The sequence below is a fragment of the Urocampus carinirostris genome, chromosome 14 (assembly GCF_059441175.1).
Source record: "Urocampus carinirostris isolate Australia breed hairy pipefish chromosome 14, RoL_Ucar_1.0, whole genome shotgun sequence".
In the NCBI taxonomy this organism is placed as follows: Eukaryota; Metazoa; Chordata; class Actinopteri; order Syngnathiformes; family Syngnathidae; genus Urocampus; species Urocampus carinirostris.
Window position 1 is genome coordinate 33573224 of NC_142362.1, and position 20884 is coordinate 33594107.

The 20884-nt window shown below is 39.6% G+C and overlaps 1 protein-coding gene across 5 annotated transcripts in view; it reads left to right on the plus strand.

Annotated features, from left to right (window-relative positions):
• Positions 1 to 18034, plus strand: part of hycc2 (hyccin PI4KA lipid kinase complex subunit 2) — a 65923-nt gene extending 47889 nt beyond the window's left edge. For 3 of the 5 annotated variants that reach the window (XM_088352362.1, XM_088352361.1, XM_088352363.1), the window contains 4 exons: positions 2992 to 3079; positions 3155 to 3311; positions 4619 to 4771; positions 11090 to 18034. In XM_088352362.1, coding sequence (XP_088208488.1) covers positions 2992 to 3079; positions 3155 to 3311; positions 4619 to 4771; positions 11090 to 11706 — 1015 coding nt within the window. In that variant the 3' untranslated portion in view covers positions 11707 to 18034. Of the gene's footprint in view, positions 1 to 2991; positions 3080 to 3154; positions 3312 to 3411; positions 3433 to 4618; positions 4772 to 11089 lie in introns of all 5 variants that reach the window. The other 2 variants (XM_088352364.1, XM_088352366.1) reach the window with 2 other exon arrangements.
• Positions 18035 to 20884: the final 2850 nt, after the last annotated feature.

Below are 20884 nucleotides of genomic sequence, written 5' to 3' on the forward strand. Positions count from 1 at the left end.
GAGAACGCTCTCGATCCTGCGGATCTCTTCTAGGCTCTTGGGATCACCAGTAGATCTGCATTTTCAGAACGAAGGCTCCGGACCGGGACATAGGGGGAAATTAAATATGAAAGATATGAGGGAGCAAGTCCATGCATGATTTTGTAAAATACCAACAGAACCTTAAAATCACATCTTAAGCTAACAGGGAGCCAATGAAGGTTAGCTAAAATCGGGTTATGCGATCAAACTTTCTTGTCCTCGTTAAAAGCCTCGCTGCAGCATTTTCTACTAGCTGAAGGATCTAGATTTTGGACTTCGGGAGACCAGAGAGTAGTTCATTACAGTAATCGAGACAGGAGGTATCAAACGCAGGAATTATAATCTCCGCATCCAACTGAGACATCATAGGGCAAATTTTAGCAATATTGCGAAAATGGAAAAAAGCTGTTCTAGTAATATTCTTAACATGTGTTGGAAAGGACAAATCGGGGTCAAATATGACACCTACATTTTTTACTGAGTTACTCTGGGTGATATTACATTTGTCAATGTTCAGAGATGTTTTTGAGAACAAGTGACGGCATTTAGATGGACCAAAAACTAGAATTTCGGTCTTTTCAGAGTTAAGGCGCAAGAAGTTGAGTGACATCCATTCTTTTATCTCAGTGAGGCAGGCCTCCAAATTTGCACAGTTTAGTAGGCCTCCAAATTTGCACAGTTTAGTGTGGCAGATTTCTCCATCGGAAGATATAGTTGAGTGTCATCTGCGTAGCAATGGAAACTGATATTTTACTTGCGAATAATATCACCTAATAGAAGCATGAAAATGCTTAAAAGAAGGGGGCCAAGTACTGAACCCTACGGAACACCACAGGTAACACTAAAGGGCTCAGATGTCATTTCACCATATTTAACACAATGCGTCCTATCTGAGAGGTAGGATCTGAACCATAAGAGGACGGTTCTGTATGTATGTATGTAGAGGTATCATTGTATTTAATTTCACTTGGAGGATCTGTGGCAGGCTGTACCACACAAAATCAGCTTTTTTGTATAGAATCTTACCTGGCCCGGCAAACCTTTTCACCTAGAGGAAAGTGGAGACCCCAAATTGTCAACTGGGTTCAGTAAGAGGAAATCTGGAACACATTTTGAACTCTTGCTTAAAAGCGCTCAGCCAGGGGAGATACACCTGACGACACATTCAGATGCTGAAGTCAATTGCAGAAGCCATCAGCAAATTAATTTGCTGCTTCAGCCAAGTACAAAACACCACTTGGGCAACTGCTTTTTTAAGAGCTGGAACCCACCCAAGACCAAGGTGCAGGAAGTCGCCTGCAGGGATATTGGAAATGGCCCAGGACTGCCAGCTCTATGTAGACTGGGAGAAGCAGCTGCGGTTCCCCAAGCACCTTGTCACCATCAACCTTAAAATATCCTTCTGGTCTCAGTGAGCACCAAAAACATCGTGTTGATGGAGTTGATGGTCCCTTTGGAGAACTTCATGGAGGAAACCTACGAAAAGAATATGAACAAGTACAACCACTGGTCATTGACAGTCGGCAGCACGGACGGAAGAAGTTGTATACCCAACGATGTTGGCTGCAGAGGATTTATAGGGCACTTGGTCCACAGATCTTTAAGTGCCCTGGCCATAATGGGAACAGCAATGAGCAAAGTAATCAAGAACACCACCGAAGATGTTGGTCCAACCTCAAGATGTCTCTAGATCCAGAGAGGAGAACCATGGGGACAGACACATGCCACCTGAAAACAAGTCACGGAGTTGATCGCCTGCCTACGTTTAGTAATAGTTTGGACAGATGTAAAGTTTATGCGCTTTATTTTCGCGAACCTGGCACATGGTACTCAATGTCCTTTATTGTATTCTTGCAGATTTCACCATCCTGACAAGGGAATTACAGCTTCATTAAGGTCATTCTTTGGTGGGCTAGCTTAGTGTCTTATCGATACGTCAACGAACAGTGAGCCCAAAAAATAAACAGGTGTGCGAAGTAATACTAGACAAAATATCGAACAACCCTGGCCTCCTTTGCAAATGTCATTGCAGGTGTCAGATATTAAAAAAAAGAATACATGATTTCCGAAGAAAATATAAGCAGTTTATGGTCAAAAAACAGAATTACAAAGACTAAATTATTTTCTTAAAAGTGCTGTACAGAATTTGGAAACTTTTTTTTTCGCTGACACCTTCTAGCTTGTGTCATCATTCAGCATAGGTCAAGCTCGTGTTTCTTGGTCACGTTCTAATAGACTCTTCTTTTTGCTCCTTTTAAGGGGTTTGGTGGGTGTTTGGACTGTGCTTGAAACATGCCTTTTACTTTCACTGTTTAAAAAAAAAGTGCAGGGAAGAGTAAGTCATTTTCTATCCATCCAGCCATGCCTCCACCTATAGCTCCTACTTAATGTGTTCCGCCCCGAACAGCTTTGCAAAAGTAACATGAAAACAGATAGGCGCGGTGGGAAAAAAAATGATAAGGGCTCTTTGGACTGAGTTGTGAATGTTAACATGTACTTGACTCAGTGCTATAATGTATAAATCAGTTTTCATAAGCATTGTCCCTGACTGCCAAAACGTAAAATTCCTTTTTTTCTTTGTTTTCCCTGCAAAATTATTAGAAAGTGTTTGGTCATCAGTAAATATCAAGCCTCTGGGAATAATTTCAGTATGAAAAATCACCGTTAGATGGCAGGAGTGGCTTTTATCAGATCTTTTTCCTCTCATCTAGAGAGCCTCCACTTTCTGGTGTTGCTTCCTGTATTAGCCGAATTATAGTGTGTGGGCTTTAAAAAATAAGTCAAAATGGCAAAAAAATATGCAGGAATCGGCTCCTTCCCATTTGAGAGAAACCCCTGGCATTGAATGAATTGGTCGAAAATAGATCAGACTTATCATTTTTTAAGGACAACTCAAACAACACACTCCACTTTAAACGGACCATCTTCTAAAACCTTTCACTCTGTTGTGTGCCCTGCTTGTATATGCAGATACAATGGAGAGTGGGAGTTGGGCCAGGAAGCTTTGGAAGACGTTCTGTACAGAGCCCAGCTGGAGCTTTACTCCCAGCCTCTGTTGGTAAGTTGCTACTGAATCATATGCTCTTCAGTCTCGTTTTTGGCTGCCACGCTCACGTTACTTGTCCATTGCTAGCTTGGCAACGCCATGAAGAACTCGCTGCCAGAAAGCGCACCAAACGAACCGCAAGGGCGCAAAGTTCTGCAGGTCGAAGTGACACCCACCATTAGCCGCATTTCCATCTCGGCCATCACAACCGCTTCCATTCGTCGACACCGCTGGAAGAGAGAGGGTAAGTGCGTTAATAAGCGCTCATTGATTATTATTTATGGCATCATCCTTTCCCCATATGAAAGTAATGCAAATATTGATGTTTTTTTAACTTGTGGAAGGTCACAAGAAGGAGCTTTTAGGTGAGAAAATTACTTAAAACTTTATACTTCATAACCCTCTGAGCAATGAGAAAGAATCCTGTCACACCGTTAGCTTTGCAAAATGGTGTCTCCTTTCACTTTCTGTAGCTGTCATCATGATGTAGTTTTTGCGTCACTTCATTTTCTTGCTTCACCCGACTCATCTGCAAGAAATCTTGATGACAAAATGGTGCTTACAGAATCCTCAACACTGTAAAATCCGGTAATAGATCCTCTTACGACTGCAGCACTAACAGCATTTTCCGGACTAAAAGGCGCACCTCAAAACCCCATATTGGCCGATTTTAGTAAGTGTGCCATAAAACTTTGTGCGCCTTATATACCGCAAATTACGGTGGATAAAATTGGAATGCATACAGGATTTCTACATGTGCGTTACTACACGAGGTTTTACAGTATGCTACTGCATATTTGCAATTATTGATCAATCGAAAGGCATTGCTGACCAAAATTGCAAATTTTATGCTACGGGAATTGAATCCGTGACTACCGGTGATACTGATTACATGAAAAAGCATTCGATTTTATTAAATCATCACACTACTGTTACTCAATGTGCCAGAAACGAATGGAGAAAGCAGAAAGTTGTCCTGGAAGATATAAATGAACACAATGTCTGATTAATCATCCTATCCGAAGAGTTGAGTCCCTTGCTGTGCTGTTTTGTGTTTATTTATATCTCTCAGGACAACTTTGTTTTCTCCATTCTCAAACATCCGTCTTTGGTACCGTGAAAAAAGTGTGATGAGATGAAATGGAATGCCTTTTCGTTTGTCATCTTTATCACCTGTGGTCTAATGGTAAGTTTATGCTGCAACCCGGGTTCAATTTCCTTTTGCAAACAATGTTTTGCAATTTTGGTTAGCAACTGATCAATCATTGTACCAATATATACCATAAGTGAATAAATTATGCAATGGTTGAAATTACACGTAAAATACACTGAAAATATGGTAGCTCGTTGCATGCGTATTTCAGTGTGCCATATGTATGAAAAATATGACAACAGACACGCCTTATGGAACGCCTTATATACCGGTGCGCTTAGTTGCGTGAAAAAAAGTTTTTTCCTCTTGTGCTATCGTAAACTGATGAGACCAGAAGCGGCCGAGGCCCGTAGCCATTAAAGAACCACATTTCCCCATCTTGTGTTGTTGACTCCCAGATTGTTTTGACTACTCGAACGATGCGGAGTTGAGCATCACTGCCGCTCGTCCTATTTCCGCCCAACACTCATCAGCCAATGAACAGAGAGAAGCGGGCCCTCACAGCCGCCACCATCACAGCAAGAGCATCATTCCCCCCATCACACTTGAGGGTAGGGCACAGGGGAGGACACCCTCAGCAACCCAAAACTCACCCTCTTCCTCACCCTTCTTCGGCTTTGCGGGATTTCTCTGCTTTGCTACCTCAACATTCCTTGACACCTGCCCCGTTTCCACCAATAGAGTACATTTTTGTTCAATTCAGGAAGTGTTGGAGTTAAGCATAGACAACCATTCATTCATTCATTGTTTTTGTTTTCTTTCTGTTAAATGCACCCTCTGATGAACATTACATGGGCGATTTTTTTTATTTTTTTTTCCTGGCAGGAAAAAAATTATCTGGTCATCGGGTTCACAGTCATTTTACAACTTGATTCCCCGTGAAAATGCCATCACTGTCGCTCTGAAATTAGTTTATCACAAGTTATAGCAAGAAGTCAAACAGTTTAGTTTTACTAAGCAGGTGAGCCATGTTTGGTTGTTATTTGAGCTGTAAACAACTGTGCGGAAAACTCCCAAAATTGGATAAGAACAAAGGTATTTTGTTGTGTTGTTCACTAATATAGGTGGGACATTATGTAACATTTAGCAAGTCCTAGTGGTAAAAAAAACTCAATTCATCAGAAAAAATATTGATTTGATATATGATTTTTTTATATACTGGACTGTCTCAGAAAATTAGAATATTGTGATAAAGTTATTTTCTGTAATGCAATTAAAAAAACAAAAATGTCATACATTCTGGATTCATTACACATCAACTGAACTATTTCAAGCCTTTTATTATTTGAATATAACTGAATTTGGCTTACAGCTTAAGAAAACTCAAAAATCCTATCTCAAAATATTAGAATATCATGAAAAAGTATACAAGTAGGCTATTCAACTAATCACCTGAATCATCTAATTAACTCGAAACACCTTGCGAGGGTTTCCTGAGCCTTAAAAACACTCAGCTTGGTTCAGTAAACTAAATCACAAGTATGGGGAAGACTGCTGATCTGTCTGCTGTCCAGAGGACCATCATTGATACCCTCCATCAGGAGGGTAAGACACAAAAAGAAATTTCTCAAAGAGCAGGCTGTTCACAGAGTGCAGTTTCAAAGCATATCCACAAAAAGTCTGTCGGAAGGGAAAAATGTGGCCGGAAACGCTGCACAACCAAGAGAGATGACCGCAGCCTTAACAAAATTGTGAAGAAGAGCCGCTTCCAGAATTTGGGGGAGCTTCAAAGACAGTGGGATGAAGCTGGAGTCCAGGTATCAAAAGCCACAGTTCACAGACGTGTCCGGGAAATGGGCTACAATAGCCGTATTCCCATGGTCAAGCCACTTCTGAACTCAAGACAACGGAAGAAGCGTCTGACTTGGGCTATGGAGAAGAAGCACCGGACAGTTGCAGAGTGGTCCAAAGTCCTCTTTTCAGACGAAAGCAAGTTTTGCATTTCATTTGGAAGTCAAGGCGCCAGAGTCTAGAGAAAGGCTGGAGAGGAGCAAAATCCAAGTTGCTTGAAATCCAGTGTGAAGTTCCCACATTCAGCAATGGTTTGGGGAGCCATGTCAGCTGCTGGTGTTGGTCCACTGTGTTTCATCAAGTCCAGAGTAAATGCAACTGTGTACCAAGAGATTTTAGAGCACTACATGCTTCCATCTGCTGAAAAGCTCTATGGAGATGAGGATTTCATTTTCCAGCATGATCTGGCACCTGCCCACAGTGCCAAAACCACCAGTAACTGGTGCACTGACCATGGCATCACTGTCCTTGATTGGCCTGCTAATTCCCCTGACCTGAACCCCATCGAGAATTTGTGGGGTATAGTTAAGAAGAAGATGAAAGACACCAGACCTACAAATGCAAATGAGCTGAAGGCCGCTATCGAAGCATCCTGGGCATCAATAACACCTCAGCAATGCCACAGGCTGATTGCCTCCATGCCACGCCGGATTGATGCAGTGATCCGTGCAAAAGGATTCCCAACCAAGTACTGAGTGCATCAATGGACATTTTCAAATGTTTGATTTAGTTTTGCTGGTATAAAATTATTTTTTTTACTTGGTCTGAGGAAGTATTCTAATATTTTGGGATAGGATTTTTGAGTTTTTTTCAGCTGTAAGCCAAAATCAGCAATATTCAAATAATAAAAGGCTTGAAATAGTTCAGTTGATGTGTAATGAATCCAGAATGTATGACATTTTTGTTTTTTTAATTGCATTACAGAAAATAAAGAACTTTATCACAATATTCTAATTTTCTGAGACAGTCCAGTATATACTTGTAGGTCAAGAAATGTGTATTACTTTACATAACATGACGCTCACCTAGAGGGAACAGACTTGCTTTATACTCCATCTTGTTGAAAGGCAGGAGGACAATAAAAAGTGATACGGTGCGTTTTGGCATCTTTAAGACTCAGTAATTTTTAATCTTCCTTTGTGCACTCGTTTTCGGTTGCACTACACAATACAGCGACATCTAGTGTTAAAGTATTAAATAAACTTCAAATCATTTGTAAACATATCTTGTGAATTGGTAAAACAATCACAAATGATATAAGTCACAATTGTTTTTTTACATTTACTTTCAGCAATTGGATGAAGAATCCACTTAATTTTACACTAAATTAGTTTGTGTTTAAAAGACAAATATTACATTATCTGCCACATCTTGACAATCTTATTGTAATCGTTGTGCTTCATCGCACTGGTTTTCAGTTAGACTACACAATATAGCGACAACTAGTAGTCAAATATTACGTAGTGTCCCTTTAACATTGCATTAAAACATTGATCATAGTTTTCTTCCCATTTGTTGGCGAGGTTGCAAAATATTTTTTCAACCTTTGTTGACCATAAAATGTAAAAAAAAAAGTCAACAAAAAGTGTTTTTCAACTCGGTTTACTTTAGGACCCACTTTTCCACCCTAATGACGAGTTGTGACCTAAATCAAGAACATTTTCACTTGAAGGATTGTGCTGTTTAAACCAGAGAGAGTACCTTTTTTAAAAACTCAAAAGACCAGCAAAACCAGTATTGCATAAATCTCATATACACTCGCTTATAAGCCTACATTGCATATAGGTGACCACCTAAAACTGCTTTGAAATGGCCACATGTTAAAATAAATTAAAAATGTTGATAAAACGTCGACCAAAACTATAACAGATATCAAATCATGTAGATTATAAAGATAAATATACTGCTATAACGCTAAAAATAAACAATTGGGAAACCATTTACTGAGCTTTAATGGGAGATACTCGTATACCATTTTTGTATTACACAATTGTATTGCAGAGCATATCGCCATCTACTGTTAAGGAGTGTAATTGACCATACATTTTTTCTTCTTAATACTATTTTGCCAAGGCAAAAGCCCACAAGCAACTGAAAATTGGTCTGCGACCCAATTTTTGGTCCAGACCCACCAGTTGAGAAACACTGTTTTTAACATTTAGAAGCAATTTTATAAAACATAAACCTGATGAACAATAATGTACAACTTGGTGGAAACAAGGGTTCCATTTGTCCACACCGATAGCCAGCCAAGAGCCTGCTTTTCATTACCTGACGTGTGGATGAGAGGCCAATTCTGGTTTAGAAATGAGCCCAATGACCTTTGCTGCATGGGCCTGTCAAAACCTCTCGGTTTCTTTCCCCCGCATCTTTTTTTACTCTGGCCCTTGTCACTCACTGAGTCACGGAGTCATCCTTTTTCAGCCTTATAAGTAGATCAAGTCGATCCATTCATGATGACCGGCAGAGCACCTGACATTTTGTTTCCACGCTGCGGTTCACCGCATGTTGTTTTGGCTGACGTTCAGAAGCAGCACATTGGAAGGAGCAGGCACTCTGTTGGGGTTTGCATTCTGGCAGTGTGAGCCTATGTCTCGTCACGTCATTTCCTCAGCTCAGTGAGTGAGAACGAGCGCTCTTGTCATGCATGCCTGTGCTTCAGAGAGCTTTCCAGAGAGCCGTTTTATGAGGCAAGGTCAAATCAATGTCAAAATATCAAGCGGTGCAATAAAGATCCACTAGTCGCTTGGGTCAACCGACCAGCCCATTTTGTCTCTTTGAATGTATCTCATTTTTGTGTGTGCTCTTTGGAGACAAATACAATACTGCTCGGTGTATTTGCATGGTTTTTACCTTGAGAGATCTTCAGTGTTGGGCATGTTACTAAATTATTTTTATTACTTACAGTTACTAGTTACTTCATTTAAAAAAAAAACAGATTACCAACAAGTAGAGTGTTACTCTGAAAGTAACTATGCAGTTAGATTACCAGATATACTCACATAAAAGCCGACCCCTGTAAATGCTTTAAAATGGCTACATAGTAAAATAAATTGAAGAAACTGGCACACCAACCTGTGGAAGCAGTTTTCCTTTCCTATTTTTTATCAAACACTTAGCTGAGACACTCCATATTACTTTTGTCTTTGGGCTTCAAATCACCCAAAGATCTCCTGCATTTTCCAAGATGTTTTCTTTTTTTCTCCAGGTATTGTGTATCGCAAAAATTATTTTAACAAAAAAAGAACAAAATTCAGCTCACCCTTACCGTGAATTCTGTGCTCATGTTTGCCCCATTGATTTGCCGTTGGTTTGATGTTCTTGTATAAGCAAAGAACCCCCCACTTCCCTCCCCGCACACTGCCATTCTCTACTGGTGACACACAACCAAATATGTGCAAATTAAGCTGACCCCCTAATTTCAGTATTTGATTTTATAGTTGTAAATTTTGCTTATATGAAAGTTTTATATATATATATATATATATATATATATATATATATATATATAGTAGGGAGAATATCTCCATGAGGAAAAATTCACCTTTCTCGTACTTTTTTCTTGACAGCGCCACTACCATTGTATTCAATTTTGAAGGTCAATATAAAGGATGTTGCTGGCAAAATTGAGCGTTGTATGTGGCAATGTGAGTGATGCAGGAATATTCAGCAATCGAAGGACACAGTAATTGTTGCACTGCATTAAGTAACTAGCGCATCTAATGCAGTAACACACCATTTAGTAACGACAACAAATTCTCAAATTTTATGAATAACTTGAGAAGTACTCTTTACCGATAAAAGTAATTGAGTTCCAGGAAAGGGCTCCTTTGTAACGATTACTCCCTACACTGGAGCTCTTTCTGCAGCTCTTATAATGGTGAGGACAGGGAAAAATTATCTTCTAGTTTGTAAGTGTGTGCTTATTATGCACTGGCAGCAGAGCCATTTTATACAAACAGTGAAGATGGTAAGTTTCTATGCTAACAGAGGCCATTACAGAAAATTCTGTCACTGCAGCAGAAGTTTGGATTTATATACTGCGCAAAACTTTTTTCAAAACATTTCAAATTAAGTAACCTGTGCCATCATGCGGATCGGCCCAGTTGCCTCACGGACTTGTCAGCAAAAAGCGCCACACCATCAATCTCACGAGGCTCGGCACTCTCCGAATATTAAGGGACTGGCTGGTCACGTGACCGAGAAGTAAATGTGGATTTTGGCTGGAGAGAGCAGCATGCATCCTTACTTTGCCCTCATGTTCTTGGCATGTAAATATGGCCCCTTTCCCTATGCCGTGTCTGCTTAGTTTGCCTGTCCCTAACAGTTGCATGATGGAGACCAAAGGCTTTCTCTGTTTTTTTTAACTGTTTTTATCCATTCTAGCCAAATGAGGAGGATGTTATTTTTGTTTCTATGAATGCTGAGCCTGACATTTTGTTACTAAACAATCTTTTATTGTGCAATTATAAATGAAATGAACAATTATACATTTGGAGGTGAAAGTCTTGGGCCCATTTTCCTAAAGACCCTTTTTAGTCATTACTGTGAACCCTCGTTGTTTGCAGGGGTTACGTTAAAAAAGAACCCATGACAGCCAAAATTCGTGGGAAAGGAATCTTTATTTTCCTACAATTATACAGTTACGTCATTTTATTACACATTGAAATTAATTAAAAGGTTTTTTTCCTTCTTTAGAGTTCGACCAATTATTTGCACAGATATTTGGGAATTCGACTGATATCAAACATTGAAAGACATTAAGCCGGTTTATGAGAAACTACTGCATTAAAAAATTTACCTTGGAGACATTTCGGTGAACTACATACAAAAAAAATCATGGAATTGGATAAATGAAGGGGATCTGTGGGTTTTTCTAAATTTGGCCCAAGACTAATGTGTACAACTGTGGAACATAAAAGACTTGGCTCAGATCTATTGTATTTTGGTTTGTTGGTATTTTGAATTGTTTTTGTATGTTGTAGTATGTATGACGCAGTATGTTCTGAGCTCATTCAACAAGCAGTCTTTTCATTTTCTTCTCTTTTTGTGACTCTTAAAAAACACGCACTATCTAGATGCAGACGGTATGAGCGGCGGCGAGGATTCCTTCAACGCAAACGACCCTGACGAGGGTTTTTCCTCCGGGGCGTCCAACAGTAGCCAGCCCTGCGGCACCAGGGCAGGAGTTAGTGGTCCGAAAAACAGCAGCCTGAGCAGCGGCGGTAGCAGCCTCAAGAAAGCCATCACGGCCCGACTTTCTCGGGACAAGGAGCGAGATCGGCCTGAACCAGCCAAGCAAACGGAAGCGCCCCCGGAAGCTAAGCGACAACACCAGAGAAAGCAGTCGCCTCCCGACAGCATCCGACTCGACGCCATCCAGCTGAGTCCTATCAAAAAGCACCTGAGCTTCCCCACGGGACCGCCTTTGGTACGGACTGGAAGCGCTTCCTCCAGCAAGTCCTTTGACTGCATGCCCTTTAGCCTGAATGGCGGGAAACGGGAACAGGAAGGCAGGGAAGGCACAGTTGAGGATGGCAGGTGTCCCGCAGAGGGCTCCCATCGCCATTCCACCGTCAGCCTGCAGGAGGGTCACTTGGTCAGGCCGGACGACCCTCTTTTGTCGCCCGGGGCGCCGCTTACCAGGCAGTCCCGTTCCCCCAGCTTCAACATGCAGATCATATCGCAGGTGTAACATGTGCAGTGGATGTAAGTAACTGCGTCTACACACCCCTGTTTGACAGTGTCAAAAATGAGAGTGTGATTGATAAGTTTATTGTTTGGGAAAAACTCAAAATAAGGATAGAAGACAATAATGACCGTTACCGCACACCCCTGTTTGGCGGTGTCAAAAATGAGACTGCAATTGATAGGTTTATGCTTTGGTAAACACTCAAGATAAGGAAACAGGACATCAAGGATTTTGAACTCGTAAGTACATGGCCGAGACCAAACCTCAAATATGAAATTTCAGCCTGTTCTTAAAGCCCTTTATTTTTATTAAATTGACTATGTTACGAAAGCTGATCCGCCCTAAAAGGTGTGGGGATCAAAGTACAGAATACTCAACAACACTGCTGTTGTATGCGTTAGACTACCGCTTTTCTCCCCTTAAAACTCTTACCTTTTCTTTTTTTTCTCGAATTTAAAAAAACAAAAAATATTGTCTCAAGACTAGCATTTTAGTCTACAGTTTTTGTGCGTGTAATGGGCTCCACTGATCATATTATATTTCGATTTTGGTAAAAGTTTGCCACTTCCAGTTTTAAACAAGCACACGTTTTTTTATATACATTCTGTAGATGAATTGTTTTTCTCTCATAAAAAGTGTTCCGATAAGATTTACCGCTTTTTAAGGTCAAAAGTTTGCCGCGTATAGAACAGCAACATGCTCGGCCCACAGTCAAAATGATGTAAATGATGCAAAATAGTCAATACAGCAAACAACAGTGAGGTATACTAGTCAAAATGATGGACTGGGATACAATGAAATTCTTAATTGTAATATTAACGGATATTAGATGAATAAAGAAGAATCAAATAATAGAGCCATATACTGCCCAAATATATATGATGGATTATTTGACTTTAACTACATGGTTAACCTATTTTTCTGTAAACATGACTATAGATCATTTATAGTTTAGTTCACACTCAAAATAAGAACGAAGACATCAATGGACGATGAATTGCAAGGAGTTCAAACCTCAGATGATAAATTCCAACCTGTCTTAAAAAGCCCCGTTTCTTATTATTAAATCTCCACGGTTACAAAAGCATATCTGCCCAAAAAGTTGTGAAATTTAAAGAACAGCAACATGATTGGTTCATAGTTCTGAAGATACAAATAGTGCATAATAGACGAAACAACGGGCAATAGTGCAAGGTAGAATAGTCAAAATAATTAACCGACACCCTGTGCAATCTAGTTTCCAAGTGTCCAATATTATAAACAGAATCAATCAACAGTGACGCTGGAGTTGCAACATCAAATTGATTAATTGACACTCATCAAGTGAATCAACTATTAACACAGTTCCTCGTTAAAGAATACCAAAAAGTTATCTGCTTACCATCCCGAATGTAGCGTTTTTTCACAAGTTGGAATTCAGGGCCACCTGTTTCATGGCTCTGGCTTTAGAGAGATACAGGCTTGGCAGGGGTAGCTTGTGAGAACTGTTACATAGCCTAGCCGCAGTAGGCTGGACCTATTGCTTATCTCCCGACGCTGACTCAGTCCCTTCCTGGAACCTAAAAACAATCCACGGAGCACCCGCTGGTGATCAACATTTATTTGTGCTCTTCTGACTTTCCTTAGAGTTGGAATCAATTAATGAATTTACTTTCAATGTAACAAGTTATTAAGCTAGCTGTCGCCATGCTTTAAAATTTATTTTGGCGGCCTCATTGACCTGCGTGCCCGCCCCTGTTTGAGTGACACCACACACCGGCCTATCACAGTCGCGCACACAGGCAGTCACGCCCCTCTGATGCAACCACATACAACCTGCCCCAGTGATGGCATTTGCTGTTTGCTGTCTGTTTAGAACACAATCCCTGATGCGTTGGTATCAATGACAATAAAGACTATTTAATTTAAAATCCGTAGAGAAGTAAACAAGTCATAACTGAAGCGTGAAGTAGTGAGGGATTACTGTCCTCCTTTTTCTATGTCTGGCATTTAAACAGGGGTGTGCAGAATTTTATATCCGCTGCATACGTGTTGTTGTTGTGTGTTTGTAGAATTTGAAGCGCCCCGGCTCCTTTGTGGGGGAGCGCCTTGTCCAGATTGCCAGTGAAGTGCATTTGTTCAACGACCCTTAGTTTGAGTGGACATTCAATCAGCAATAACAACATTGTCCTCCTCATTCCCACTCTGGCATTTCCGGGCTCTAGTGCAATCTAGTGCTAGCTAAGCGTTAGTTGATGTTTCCCCAACCCCCTAAATCAGGAATATATATAAATCTATATATTTATTTGGTAAAGGAGATTTTAGTTATTTTTTTAAGTGACAGTCCAAAGAAAGGAAGTGGGAGAATTTAAGTCAACATGTGTTTATTTTTAATGATAAAGGGACACTGTTTATTATTTGCCCATAATGTAACTGTATTTTGTAAAGCAGTGGCCAGACACTTTTTCTACACCACGGACCGGTTTAATGTCTGACATTATTTTTGCGGTCCAGTAATAACAACGGTAACAATAATGAGCCTAAATCACTAGGCCTAAATCACTGGTTCGTAACTTGTCTGACTTCAGGACCCACCTTTCAACCTTAAGGACAATCTGCGACCCGAATCAAGGAAAAAAAATCAATATCTCAAATGTATCCAATGAAAGGATTGCGCAGTTTAAAGACAAAAATCCCAGCAAAACCAAAATGATTACAAGTATTGTAGATACTCTCATATAAGCCTACAACCCCATATAAGCTGCACCCCAAAACTCCCTTCAATTAGCCTCATACTAAAAGAAATTCAAAATATTAATCAAGTGTTTACACCAATAAGCAGATCGGCGCCTTGTATGGCTGCATGGCCGCTATTGGTGTGTGAGTGTGTGTGTGTGAATGGGTAAGTGTGATGCACATTGTAAAAGCTTCGGGAGGTCTTCATTGACTTGAAAAAGCGCTATATAAATGCAGACCATTTACCATCACAAGGACAAATACAAACTATGGAGAATTTAATATGACCAAACTGCACCATTTTTTTTCCTCATTCGCCTCCCCCCAGCCTTTTACTAGGATTTCAGTTTTTGAGGACACCCTTGGCACAGCAAGGTGGCGGACAATCCTTACCGATAGGAGGCGCTAAATTCTACACAGTGTCCCTGCAAAGCTAAATCTGTTGCTGTCAAACCAAACTGGATAAAACTTGGAAATCCCGATCTGGATTCGATTAAATCACTACTGAGGTTACTTACTACTAAATGTATAAACTATATATAACAGGGGGCTTATATATTTATGTGTGCGACATTATAAATATAAGCATTTAAGCAAATCACGGAATGGTTTGAGCATTCACTCTTCATGCTGGTTTTGGGATGCCCTCTAGTGGCGGGTGGGATTAATTGTATCCTACTTAACCCTTTTTTTGTTGTTGTTTTTTGCTCTACCTCATCACAAATTGTCAACCTTTTTCTTCTCGAGTAAATCCTTTTATAAAAATCTGTCTTAATTTTGTAATGTTTTTGTTTTATTAGTGCAATTTTAAGAGTCCTGTTCGATGGCCTGCATGCCGGTGGTAATTCCCCATTTTCTTCTTTATTTCTCTTCCTTTTCCGTCCTTTTTCACCACACGTGCCAACACTCGTCCTGTCCTTAAATTGATTTACTTGCATGTCTTAAATTGAACTAGCTCTTTAATTTTCTTGCAATTGAGGTGCAGAACTTCACTCTGGCTGTTAGTCGTCATATCGTGTCTTCGAAGCGAGATTGTGTACTCGTTTGCTGTAAATGACCATTAGGATCATCTGGATTGTTTGTGATTTCTGGTGTTTTTTTTACTGTCAGCTGTCGTAAAAATATGCGTGTGGCATAGTTGTCCAGCCATAAATGGACAGTGTGTATTATTTGACCACTAGATGTCGCTTTATTAGAACGAAATAGAATTATCTTGATTGTGATTGATGACGAGTTAGTGCATACTTACCAACACTACTGTTTTATGAGTTGGACTACCGATCTACTGGTTAAAAAAAAAAATTGTTTCCTCAAATGTAAACTACAAAAAATTAAAACTTAACTCGAGACTAGTATTTTATTCTATGGCTGCTTTATCTTGAAGTGGGCCTTTGTGCTTAAGTATACCACTTCTACGATCGCATTAGATTTCAGTTTTGGTAAAAGTCTGCCATTTCCAATTTTTGAACAAGCACATGTTGATATTTTTTCAAAAATTCAGGGTTCATACGGTGCTTGAAATCATTGAAAATGCTTGAATGTTGTGTTTTCAAGGATTGAAAAGTGCTTAAATTTTGGGTGAATTGCTTGCAAATTCTTAAAATTGTTTCTACGTTTCTCAACAAGTCTGCTTAAAACTGACATTGAAACAGCTTTCTGGTGGCTGTGCTTTGCCATTGCATTTCTTCTACCCTCATGATTAACGGCAGCTGCCATTTGTTTGTATGGCATAGTCATATGAACGGTCATCGCTTGCTATGGGTCGCGCCAAAGAGGACAGGTGCATGATACACCTAAACAGGGCTCTATGAAATGTGTATTAGTGGACATTTATTATGGGCTGTGCCAAATATTAAGGTAGCATTACCTTGTGGTGAATTGTAATGGGAAGAACTTCTTGCTACTGAAAATGTAAGCTACATAATCCCGTCGTTTTTACCCAACACCTATATGGGGAGAGATATGTCTCAAAAATATTTACACACTCCATGTTTAGATCCACAAATATAGTTGCAATTTGCTCAATATCTTAAAATCATATCTGTTGGTACCCAAGATAAATGTTTGGAAATATAAATCGCAGGTATATTTGTAGCTCCGCAAAAAAAGGATTTACACTGCATTTCTTTAAATGGTACTAGAGAAATTGGTAATCTGGATTTGAAAGTCCTTAAAAGTGCTTGAACTACGCCATGAAAAATGTGTAGGAATCCTGCAAAGTATTTACAAAGTAGTGCTTGAGAGTGGTCCAAGATTCTGATGGAATTTCCTTTCATTACAATGAACAGTGGGACAGTGTAAAGACGTGGAATATCATTTAGCAGCAACCAAATTCTCAAGTCGATAAATATAAATGGCAACCTTTTGACACTAAGAAGCGGTAGATTTTATCATGCGAAATACAATCAGTCTCCACAATATTACAAAAAAACAACATGTGTTTGTTTAAAACCGGAAGTGACCATCTTTTACCAAAACGAAGCTCTAATGTGAAACCTACCTGAAGATTGCTTGCTACATAGCAGTAGACTGGACCTGCAGCACCATTATTGCTTTCTCTCCCGACTTAATCCCTTCCTGGACCCGATAACAATCCACGGAGCTCCTGCTGGTGATCACCGTTTTTTTGCGATCTTCTGACTTTCCCCAGCGTCCAATTAATTGATGAATGCATTTTCCAATGTAACGAGACGCTAAAAGCTAGCTGTCACTGTGCTTCACAGTTTGTTTAGGTGGCCAAATTGACTCGTTCGCCCGCCCTCTTGTTTGACAGACGAAATACACCAGCCGATTACAGTAGATCACACAGTCACGCCCACCTAACACACAATGCCCTCCTTAACCTGCCCCAGTGATAGCTTTTCTTGTGTGGTGTATCGTGCAAAACACAAAGCAGGACATGTCAATATAAATGACAATACAGACAATTGATTTCAAAATACGCCAAGTAGTGAACCATCAACAACTGAAATAGAAGTAGCTATGTGTTTCTGTACTTAAAAAATTATGGTGAGCCAGATTAAATCCTACAACAGGCCGTATGCTTGACATGCCTTTACTCATGCAAGCAAAAAAGCACAAGGAAAAATACTAACTACAAAACCATGCGTCTTATTCTTTTGCTTGGCCTTTCGCAGTGTTTTCGGTTTTTAGGGTAACAATATGGCTAACAGCTACTAAGTGAGGCTCATGTTATTAAAAATTGATGACAATTTCTCAACGTATTTTTATATAAAAATGTAAGTTTATATAATAGTTCATGTATTTTTGTTTATTTTTGGAATCAATAGTTTTTTTTTTTCATGATTTTATTTTTGGCCTATGAGATGCGCAAAATAATACACACTGTCCTTTTAAGTTGTTGTAGTGCATCCAATTCAAGTCTGCAAAGTGCTTCCTGCTTCTGAAAGTAGAACCCAGATTGTAAATGCGCGCCGAGAATGCCTAGTAGAGAAAGCAGTTCTGTAAAGCACTTTAAAAACAAGTATTGAGCACAAATGCCAATTTCAAGCGACATAATGACTAAAAAAGTCAATGTAGCTCTGTTCAGCAGTCAGAAATTGAATTTTGTTGTTCCTTCGAACGCAGTCTATACAATAAAGTGATTGGAAGACAATTCTCAGCGTGTAATAGTCAATATTTTGGGTTGCTTTTGAACAACTTTAAGGCTTTTGAACCCTAAGCAACCCCCAAAACCTGAGACGGTATGAGAGGTATCTAATGAATATTTTCACTGGTATCCCCCAAAATTACAGCTATTCTTCCGTTTATGCTACCTGAATTGTTCTGACTTAGGATGTTTTTTTTGTGTGTGTGTGTGTCCAAATTTCAGGTCTAGCTCTGCATGTGTATCAAGGTTTTATTTTCAATCGTTGTAATGCACTTTAATCTGTCATCCTTTACGAGTCCTAGAAAAGAAATACTGAAAATATACATTTTTATAATACATGTAGTATAGTTCATAATATATTAGATATTTATACAGTCAAAGCAGGGTTTCTTTCTCTTCTGAAGAGTTTTTCTCCCCGAATATGTTTGTTGCATCCTCCACAGAGTGCTTTTTGTGTGCTAACTTGACATTTATGACCACGTATGTCTTTTTTGTTGTTGTTGGATGCCAAAATGATTAGTCCTAGAGGGTTTTCAGGAGTTTATTTTAACAAATGAACACTTTGCAGTACCATACGTTGTGTCCTTGCCGTCTGAATAGAATTCTATGCAAGATGCGTTCCCCACATTTGCAGCGTCCAAGAAGGTTCTCCCTGGTGGTTTGCGACCATTCCAGCCAGCATTTGTCACCTCAACTAGGGGAGATCCGCAATGAACTTGGGCCAAAAAAATGATTCCGTTGTCGAGACGATATCTAGAGAGAGAGAGAGAGAGAGAGACTTATTTTCAATCCTGTAAATACAAAGTGTATACTATGGAAATATGTGTGAAATGTTGAGAAAGAAATTAAGATGTATATTGTTGAATAAATATTGTGATGTAAAAAAAGTTTGGAGTGTCTCTTTTATTTACTTATACATAAATATACAGCGCTTCCAAACAGTAAACTTTTTCAGAATGAATAAAGAACATTCTCAGATTTGTAAATAGTATTTTCCAAATAGTGTTTTAGAGTCCTATTTTAGGTTAAAGTTGGTTCCTACATAAGCTTATCACTTAAAGTAACTGCTAACAACAAAGTAGTGACCATTAATAAGTTTATTGTACAAAGTTGGTATGAACTATTAAATATCTTAAAATCTACATGATCAATCCACACACATTTTATACACTCACGCATGCACACAATCTCCCTACCTACCCACCTTATCACCTAACCTACATATCTAACATCTTACCTATAAACTACCTACCTATATGTAACCCACCTAACTATAAACTACCTACTTACTTAACCTACCGACCTACTATAACCTACCACACTTTAACCTCCCTAACCTACCTACTTGACTTAACCACCTATCTACATACATACCTACGTTATGCGTACCTATATACTTACCTTACCTTCACTTACCTTTATTGGTTTGTTGGATCCCTTAACCACTAAGGTAGTAGGGGTACCATCTCCTGTGTTGTGTCTTGGGCAAGTACAGCCTGGCGTTGCCCATCCATCTCCAGGCCAACATCGACCTATAACTTACGGGCCTATAACCTACCTACCTATGACTTACCAGCCTATAACCCACCTACCTAAAACTTAACTACATACCTACCTACCTACCCATAAGCTTCCTACCTGTAACTTACTGGGCAATAACCTACCTACCTTCTGAACATACCAACCTACCTATTCCACACCTGCACAACCTAACATACCTACCTATAACTACATAACATACCTACCTATTACTTACCAGTGTATAACCACTAGGGTTATAGGGGCACCATTCCTGTGGTGTGTCTTGGGCAAGTACAGCGTGTTTATAGGCCAACATCGGCCTATAACTTACTGGCCTATAACCAACCACACATCCTACTAACCTAACAAACATACCCCTGTAACGTACTTAACCCACTTACCGATACCCTACCTACATTCCCGTAACCTATCAACCTACATAACCACCTACCTATAGCGTACTTACATACCTACCTACCCATAACCTACCTACATTTTCACCTACCTACATGGCTACACATCCTACCAACCTAACCTACATAACTACTTACTACCTACCTAACTACCTACCTACCTACCCATAATCGTAAGACATACCCTCTTTATAGGCTAACCCTACGTACCAACTTACTTAGACAAAATAAGTATTTGAACACCCTGCTATTTTGTTATTCCTCCCACTTAGAAATGATGGACGGGTCTGAAATTTTCATTGTAGGTGCATGTCCACTGTGAGAGAGATAAACTAAAAAGAAAAATCCAGAAATCACAATGTATGATTTTTTTCACAATTTATTTGTGTGATACAGCAGCAAATAAGTATTGGAACACCTGTGTATCATCTAGAATTCTGACCCTGAAAGACCTGTTAGTCCGTCCATTAGAAGTCCACCTGCACTCCATGTATCATCCTGAATCAGATGCACCTGTTTGAGGACGTTAGCTGCATAAAGACACCTATCCACCCCATTTAATCAGTAAGACTATAACTTGTAACATGGCGAAGATCAAAGAGCTGTCCAAAGACACCAGAGACAAAATTGTACACCCCCACAAGGCTGAAAAGCGCTATGGAGCAATTGCCAAGCAGCTTGGTAAAAAAGGTCCACTATTGGAGCAATCATTAGAAAATGGAAGAAGTTAAACTTGACAGTCAATCTCAATCGGAGTGGAGTCCCATGTAAAATATCACCTTATGGGGTCTTAATGATTCTAAGAAAGGTGAGGAATCAGCCCGGAAATACACGATAGGAGTCGGTCAATGACCTGAAAAGAGCTGGGACCACCATTTCCAAGGTTATTGTAGGTAATACTCTAAGACGTCATGATTTGAAA